This window comes from Polyodon spathula, chromosome 12 (assembly GCF_017654505.1).
Source record: "Polyodon spathula isolate WHYD16114869_AA chromosome 12, ASM1765450v1, whole genome shotgun sequence".
Taxonomy (NCBI): domain Eukaryota; kingdom Metazoa; phylum Chordata; class Actinopteri; order Acipenseriformes; family Polyodontidae; genus Polyodon; species Polyodon spathula.
In genome coordinates this window covers 30,397,139-30,406,954 of record NC_054545.1, presented here as the reverse complement: position 1 = coordinate 30,406,954, position 9,816 = coordinate 30,397,139, and the positions used below count along the sequence as shown (strand labels likewise).

Here is a 9,816-nt window from a genome sequence, read left to right as displayed (position 1 = left end):
AATGTAAAAAACGCATTACATTTATAGCGCCTTACAAACCAGCAACACCGCCCCAATAACTGCACTTACAGAAACAGAGGTTCCATATTAGACCAGTCCTATCACTGGCCATCAAGTAAATGCTTGAATCAGACATATACGAGGCGATGTGTTGTGCTTGTGACAAGTGTTTAAAACGGATGATGTCAGCCAGTTGAACCTTCATCTCCCATAATCTCATTCCCCGTCTCTCTTTCTTCTGATCCCCTTGAGAATATAGCTTTTTAGCATCAGCCCTAATGGTCTATTAAAATATTAACTACTTCAAAGTAAAAGTATTTTTCCAATTCCCAGAAGCTAATCAAATGTGACATCCAGGCTTAAGGGACATCATCGCTTTTATTCCACAAATTACAACCAGCCATTTAGATCTCCTCTAAACGATCAGGTTCCAGCGCTAGCAGATTCAATTATGTATGCACACACAAGCTAATTATTCGCGTCCATAACATGCCTTACATTAAAGCAACACACTGTTGTCTACGTACTTACCTGTCTGAAAATCGTTAACAGTTTATTGAAAGCCAAGTGTGGCGGTATGTTTATAATTTATAAACAGGGATTCGTTGGACTGCCTTAAACATGTCTATGTCACTCTAGTCAATATAATTTGAATGCAGCATGCGCGTTAGTTTCCATTTGGAATCCATTACTAACGTTTACATTGTAAAGCATCACTATATTTCGCTTATAACAAATAACATAAAAACGTTGTTTAACAACAAAGACATCTCATTTAACATCATTTGTCATTCCACATCATTTCGAAATCGTGTTCAGTTGTGTGTGTTCCCAGAATGGGAAACTAGGGCGCTAAAATGAATACAGTCCACAAACAATTAAAAATCCTATATCGAATTAATGTAACTGAAATGGCCTTGTAAAATGAATACTGAAAAGCCCAGTGCCCCATAGACTCAGCTTTATAGGTTTCAGTAGGGTATTGAAACAATAGCTCCAATCAAACATTGCACGCTGTTTTGATATCTTTAGATAATGATTTAACCTTGCCCTTTCCATTCACGGTCTCCGTCAATTTTTTAAAAAGCTCATCCTATCTCTTGGGTCCTATCCTCTCCTCAATATATACTTCTCATCTCAATCAATAGATAAAATTGCTACAGTGATCATCCGTATGTATTCCCTGTCTGCAAGCGCCACAAACCACTCGGATTATGAAACTTAATCACCCGATCTGACTCCAATACACAGCACCATCTAGTTTTTTTCTTCTTTCCAATAGAAATGAAAGTTATACAATTGTGCATGATAGTAAATACACAGGCTAATCGTCTTTGTATTCCATTGCTAATAATAATAATAATAATAATAAATAATAATAATAATAATAATAATAATAATAATAATAATAATAATAATAATAATAATAATCAAACCCCCAAGGTTACACTTGGAAGAACGAGGAATGAGAAAATATGTTGTTTTTTCTGGAACCCCTTTTTTTATTTAAAATATGTTCGGAACATATTATTCAATAAATTAGCCTACACCCGGGTATGAGGCTATATTGTGTTTTTAGTTAGGTGTGTATAAATCAGGCAATATGTATTAATAATTTAGCCCTAAATAAATGACTGTGGAAATGTGTTGAATTACTAAACTTAGCAAAAATGCGCTTTGCGTAATTCTCAATAGTGTCTCCACCATATGGAACCTACCATATCAATACCCTCTCTCCAACACCATGGATTCTTGAAATTCATACAATCATAAGTTTAAAAGCCAAACAAAAACAAATTATTTATGCTGAAATTCGGTCTAGGCATCTGACGGAATTATAAATTGTTATACACCGGCTGACATATTTCTATATTTCTATTTCATACCAGCATTCTGCAATACAAATGAGTTTACAATATTTTTTTAAACATGAAGGTGATATATATATAAGTACAGCAGTTCGTTTAATTTTTGGCATAGGCCTATATGAAAAATCTTGTTTAGGAGAATGGAAATATCGGCCAATTGCTGCCAATGTGTTATTTAAGTGAGAAACTCGATTAACATCAATGTCGGAAACCTTAAAACGGTCCTCAGTAATGATGTGCAACATCGTTACATATATTTCAATATTTTAGATGGCATCTAATCCTTGGGAGTTGTCCCTGGGAGTTATTGAATAAAATAGGCGCATATGTGTTTTATGTGAGTGTATATTTAAAAAATAAAAATGCAATGTATTTATAAAGCAGGAGGCATGCACGTATATGTTCCTCAAGCGAGGACGCTTCTACTACATTCGCATTTGTAAAAATCATATTATAAAAGCACAATTTATAAATGCATTATATGTGCTTTATGTTTTACTGCGTGATGACCACGTATTGAATACTTGACATGAATTCAGACAGTATCACATACGAAGAAATAGTGAATGGTTGTAAACGGGAGAATTATTTTGAGATATTAATATCACAGACTATATGCGCAAATTATAATTATTTCAGGTTTATTCAGTGTCCTCAAAACAATACAATAAGCACCGTTATGTATTCGTTACAGTCTTTAGATATACGTTCAAATATGTAAAGAAAAAACATTTTTATTAATATATTTTCTTTAAATGAATAACTAAAAGAGTTAAATTAAATGCGATCAGGAAAGCGCACGTTTACGCTCTAGTGGGAATATGGTCGACATGATTTTGATGCATATATTTTACTTATTTGATTTCGTAACATATTTCATTTGCTAGACAATAATCCCAGGATATAAAAAAGTATTGAAATCACCGGTCTCTGTGTTTTTATTGCTGTCATGTAAATTATTCAGCATGTTTGCGTAATTGGATCCACAGCTTTTTATAACTAATAAACTATGTCGCAGCTTCACCCCAAAAGCTTGAATCAGCCCAAACAGGTACTGATCAAATAGTGATAAACCCTGTTAAAAGGACAAATTCTATTCCCCTTTTCATTTACCCTTTTACAAAGGAGGATAAGTAAATGCGTTTTGAACATTATTTAATCTTTAACGCCTTTAGCCCTCATTGTTTGTTAGGGGGCGTCTCTAAAAAAGAATTACATTGTTTGTTCTAGAGATTATCTGTTATATTTTCTTCATTATTAAATCACATGGATGAAAGCAAATCTGAAGTGACAACAGCGTTTAAATAACAAAAATTGAAAGCCGCACAACCCCGCTTCTGTACAGAGTGATAGTTACCGCCGGCAGATTAATGGCTCGATTCAGTGAAGCGCTATAGTTACCGAAGAGTAACGCAGGGTTTCACTTTTCCGCAAAGATCGATAAAGAAAATGTATTTCACGGGCTCCCTGCACAGATGTATCTAGCACAGGCTGCAGCAAACGACTTAAGGCGAAAAAAAAAATGAAATTGTAAAAGTATTGTTGCCTAATTTATATATTTCCTATACAGTGGCAGTATAAACCGTAACCGTCAGTAATTATATATATATATATATATTATATATATATATAATCTATATATATATATATATGATATCTACACTATATATACACACACACACACACACACACACACACACACACACACACACACACACACAACCTAAATGAAATCCCTATATTAAAACGGCGAGCTATATCTAAGTAGGGAAAAACGTCATACATAACAACCAGGAGATTTCATTTCAATAAGGATAATTGATTTTTCTAATAATAAAGCTATCCAAATATATATTGTACCGTTCGTGGCATGATGTCCCTTTGGTTAATGAATTTGACCTATTGTACGTTTTCTTTAAAATTGTGTCACTTTGAAATACTCCCTAAGCTCGTATTTGGTTTCGCCAGTCATTGTTACCTCAGAGCCAATCGGGCAGCAGGCGTTTGGTAGCCACTGCCAATGGGAGGACGTAATTGGAGAAAATAATATGCAGAGAAAAGTGAAGCGCTTCAAAGAGATGGAGCCCCGCAGTCCATCAGCTCTGGATTGTGCTTGGCAAAGTTTCAGTCTCGCCTCCTAACTGCATCTAGATGGATCTACACTACTGAACGGCGGACGGACATTTTAAGACAGGAGGAAAATCTTGATCGTCATTTTTTTCCTGATTTATTTTTTCACGTGAGCCAAATTGCGCAGGGAGAATGGAGCAGGCACCAAGCAGCACCACTCAACCACCCCAAACCCAACACGAACCCATTAGCTTTGGGATTGATCAGATATTGAGTGGTTCTGACCCAGAGAACTCCACGCAACAGCCAAACACCAGGGGTTCGGATACTATTGCCAGCAGTTACCACCTGGGCAGCCCCACAAGCACCACTACTGCCCCTTACTCCTTGCCCGGCCCGTTCCCTGGCATCGGCTCGCCCTTCGAGGACTCTGGATGCTACAGTGTGAATCTGAGCCTGGCTCCGGCCGGCGTGATTCGGGTGCCAGCTCACAGACCCATACCCGGCGCAGTGCCACCCCCTATCACCAGTGCCATGCCAACGGTCCCAGGGTTCGGGAGCCTCAATTTCCCTTGGATGGAGAGCACACGGCGGTTCGCAAAGGACAGATTCACTGGTAAGGGGATAGAACAAGCGCTTCTTTAAAGTCTATCCATACGTTTACCCTTTACCTTTACAACTAATGCGTAACAATGTTTGTCTAATAACAGAATCCTATAGGAAGTTGCTTAATTATTCGACTGGGCTTGTTAGTGTGTTTTTGTGTGTGATGGTACAAATGTGATCCTCATTTCTGTGTGTGATGGTAGCGATTTATTATATATTATATAAAGACACACACACACACACACACACACACACACACACACACACACACACATATATATGCATTTTAAATACTATACTGCAGAGGATACAAGTTATGATGTGACGTTTTGCTGCAAAACGTTAATTACTAAGCTCGAATTAATATTAGATATATATTATATATATATATATATATATATATATATATATATATATATATATATAATATATATATAATATATTGAAAATTTATCATAAAGTTCAATGGATACGGGCCCGCAAAATAAATAAGCACATGTATGCCAGTTCATTTGGATTCCACAGTGAATCAACCCTTACCTTTGTAATAAACTAAATTATTATTTTATATATTTGTAAATACAAATAAATGAATACAAAACATAGTCTTTAACAGACATTTACTGCGCACTCGTTAATTTTAAAATATGTTTGCAGTACATTAACGACAGAATAAGACCATAAAAAAATGATATGTTTGCAGCATGCATAACGATAGAATTAGACAACCCCCTTAACAACAGAACATGCACTTCAGTTATGCTTTTCCATTCAAAAATAAAAACAACAAAAACTGCATGACTTAAGGGAAGGCAGTCAGAGAACCAATGTTGTTGATTTAGTGAAACTTGGGTATCTCGCTGATGAGACAGGGACGTTAAAACCTAGCTGGTTAAGCTTGTCAGAAAGAATATAAACAAACAATGGCGTTGATGAGCTACAGGTCTTGGAAAACGGATTATAGTAGGCCTTCCGTTGTGAGTAAAAAATGCGCCTGTTATGATTTTTTAATGTACCAGTAATTTAAAATCCCCAATTTACCGTGGATAGAGCAATAGGATATATATATATATATATATATATAATATATATATATATATATATATATATATATATATATGAACTATTAAAAACATGGAGGTTACAGTGCACGATGAAATATTAATTGTTTTTATCGAAATTTAGGGGGCTATATAGTTGTTCTGTTTGTTTGTTTGTTTGTTAATAAAGCCTGTGTCAATATTAAATGTGCACGCTAGCAGACAGGTAAATATATTGCTGAAATGGATTGACAAGGCTGTAACTCGACCCTCGTTGTGACTGAGGTAAGAAAGTGCCATAATAAATAAGAATTCCTCTAACAACATCGTCCATCCCAGGTAATTTAATAACTCTCAATTATCTCTCCAAATCTCACCGTTTCTCCTTTAGGGATCACTCTGTGAGTAGGATACTTATGGCGGCAGTGCCGGAGTAGATATGTGTGTATATACATATATATATATAGATATATATATATATATATATATAGGACGTAGAAATATAGGTATATTAGTTATATATATATATATATATATATATAATATAATATCTGCATTATTTACAATTTTACTTCAACACGGGTGGTCCATTCTGTAGATTTGAGGGGAAAACATTTGAAGATTTGTGTTTATTTGTCTGCTGGTCTATTGGTGTGGCGTTTGCTTGTGAGTAATTGCAGAGGAAACCGTTTCGAATCCTGGAAATATAGTTTTGTTCATCATTCCCTTTATACGTTTTGTTGCTGTTTTGATTGTTTTTGCACATATATCCCGCTGTTAAGTTATCAAATATGAATAACGTGCTGGTTGTTAAGCATAGCCTGGTCTCCTATATATATATATATATATATATATATATTATATATATATATATATATATATATATATATATATATATATATATATATATATATATATATATACGCCCGAAAATAGAATTTACGTACTTTACATATAACCCTAGCACTGTGTGTGTGTGTGTGTATATATATATATATATATATATATATATATATATATATATATATACACACACACACACACACACATTATAAGTTTGAAAAGAGGTACAAAAAATGAAGGAAAAAGGTACAATCAATGTTTAACTGATTACAAAATAATGTATTTCAGCCCCTTTTTACATTCCTTAGACACAATGTATAATGTTACCTGACTAAACATATAACACTAAATAAACGTTTAGACGCTCTTAAAATAAACATTTTTTACACGTGTATTTTTAGACCTTTAAAACACAGTAGGAACACAACATATTTCTTCTGAACACGAGAAAGACATATACATCCCGGTATATACATCCCGGTGACACGTTTGACGGTTTTGATTTCATGCAAGACATGTTTAAAACCTGAACAGCATTTTTTAGAATGCAATGTTTTATTTATAAAACAAAGTAATTTTTTTGTTTCAACGTCACAAAATTAAATAGTGACGTTCAAATACTTGTCATATAGTATAAAACAGCCCATTGAATCAACTGCTAAACACAGCTTAACATTTCACATTTTAAACGAGTTATGCTCATGTATGTATGTATATATGATAATATATATATATATATATATATATATATATATATATATATATATTATATATATATATATATATAATATATATATATATATATATATATATATATATATAGATATATATATATATATATATATATATATATACTCGTTCAGTATTTTTTACAATTTGAATGATGTATTTCTGCCGGAAAAACTGTACTGTATCCCTTACGGAAATAACCTATAGAAAGTCCTATAGTAAATTGGTCAAGTCCTATAAAATATCCTATAGGATTTCTTTAAAACCTATTTAGTCCTATAGAGTGTCCTATAGTACTACTGTAGGGAGGCCCTTTTGAGTACTATAGGAGGATTTTTTTTTTAAAGAATCATTTAGGATTTCTCTAAAAACCTAATTAGTCCCATAATTTTCTATAGTACCACTATAGGATCATATTGGACATTTCTGTAAGGGTAACGCTCGTTTAGCTTCATGTCTCCGGCTTTTTGGAACTCTCTCCCAGCTATGTGTGATGCTCCCACCGTCACTCGCTTTAAATCTCCTCTCAAGACCCACCTGTTCTCTTTTGCTTTCCATGCTCTTTAAGCCTGATATCTGCTATTAGCTGTCCTGTTGCTGTTACTATTTCATGTATTACGCACTTTCCACTGTATTTAAATGTTTTTTTTTTGTTGTTGTTGTTTTTTTTTTACTGTATAGCATGTATTTTGCATTTTTCTGTATTTAAAGTATTATGGATTTTCTTGTTGTTACTGCAACTTGTAAAGTGCTTTGTGATGGTGGTCCAATACGAAAGGCGCTAGCTATATAAAATAAAGATTGATTGATTGATATAAGGTGCAGAGCTATTTAATTTGCCATGTTTATGTAAACTGACAAGTCTCAGAAATGATTTCGTGTCAGTTTTATCCAAACGTCAAGATGAATCAGACGTGCAGATGAAGGCATTGGACTGGAAAGTCTTAATCGGAAGCCAGCTCGTCGATCGCTTCACTCTGAATATTTATTTATGTATTTCAGTTTTAGGGTCTAAAAAACAGGCATCTAAATGAACTAGTTGGTTCAAAGTTCACCTGCCGCAACGAAGAATGTTGAATCAGTAATGAATAAATTAAAACAAGAATGAATACATTCAAATATTAATTACCGTGTCATTAAATTGTCTTAAGTAATAATCGGGTCGTTTCATTAAAATCTTGCAGCGGAACTATTTCAAGACGATATGTAGAATTGTAAACTATGTTGGTGACCCACGAGGATGGCTAACGTATTTTCTTCTCCAGACTTGGCAAAATTCCTTGATCGTGACCATTTGATGAGGTGAAACACAGATATGCTAGAATAGTGACAGACAATAATAAATACTGCTTTCCCTTAGTGGTAATTCATAGAGTGAAGATAAATACCGGGAAGCAATGTAGTGGCCAAGAAAACAGTGGACCTATGCTAAATAAAGAAAACCAGTACAGAATGCTACCAATACATCCAGATTTTTCTGTTATTACACTATAGGTTTAAGTGTCAACGTTTTGTCTCTGTACATTTAAGATATACTATATTCCCAATGCCTATAGCCAATAGATAAGCCTATATCATCAGCACCACATATTTGCCTATTTTTTTTTTAAATTTAATTCTAGCATCCTGTCTGTCTCTTCCACTTTGCAGCGGCTTTAACGCCCTTCACTGTGTCCCGGCGGATCGGACACCCCTATCAGAACCGGACCCCACCCAAGAGAAAGAAACCGCGGACCTCGTTCTCCCGGGTGCAGATCTGCGAGCTGGAAAAGCGCTTCCATCGGCAGAAGTACCTGGCCTCGGCCGAGAGGGCGGCGCTTGCCAAGTCCCTCAAAATGACCGATGCGCAGGTTAAAACATGGTTCCAGAACAGAAGGACGAAATGGAGGCGAGTGACACAAAATAATAATAATAATAATAATATAATAATAATAATAATAATAATAATAATAATAATAATAATAATATACTATAAAATGTAGTATGTAGTATACTTTAATAATTGCACACAAATAGCTGCCTGTGTATGCCCTCCTCGTTGATCGATCGGTTTATTTATGTATTATGCTTATGTGGTGGTTTAATGCAAGTTAATGTGTCGATTTAGCAAGGAGAGTGTCCCCATTATGCTTAAAAAAATCAGTGGTCAGTATCGCACGAGTCAAATACCTGGCTCGCGCCACATTACTAATATTCATTCCTGGTACTGTATAAATAGGTAGGTATGTAGTTCTAGAAAATTATATTTAAACACTTCTTCCTATATGACATGTTTTTAATATTTATTAAAACAAATACATAATTAGTTATAAAAAAATGTTTTACATAACGTCCATTTAAAAACAATATAAACAAATAAATAGTATTCTACAATAACCGACCTGGTGTATTTAAGACACCGTTTAAACTGTTAAAAACGTCTATACGTGTTAGACACGTAATAATGCTTTGTAGAAATTGCATGGGAACGTGTGTTTTGTAGCACATGCAACTCAGAAATGCAATAATCTGTCCAAATCTAAACACCTGGTCAATAATCTCTTTTAGGTGATAGTATAAAAAAACAGACAAGAGGTTGTTACCGGTTGCGAAATGTATAGCCATGGTGAAAATCAATAAAGCTTTGTTTTCCTGTTTTTTTTTTTCGTCTGACAGAAATA

At 34.2% G+C, this 9,816-nt stretch overlaps 1 protein-coding gene across 1 annotated transcript in view; it reads left to right on the top strand.

Moving 5' to 3' along the window:
• The first annotated feature begins 3,952 nt into the window (after positions 1-3,952).
• The window catches only part of LOC121323978 (T-cell leukemia homeobox protein 3-like), an 11,595-nt gene continuing 5,731 nt past the window's right edge, over positions 3,953-9,816 (top strand). Inside the window, exons 1-2 of the mRNA XM_041265333.1 lie at positions 3,953-4,554; positions 8,807-9,044. Of these exons, the coding sequence (XP_041121267.1) occupies positions 4,131-4,554; positions 8,807-9,044 (662 nt within the window). The 5' untranslated portion in view covers positions 3,953-4,130. The remainder of the gene's footprint in view (positions 4,555-8,806; positions 9,045-9,816) is intronic.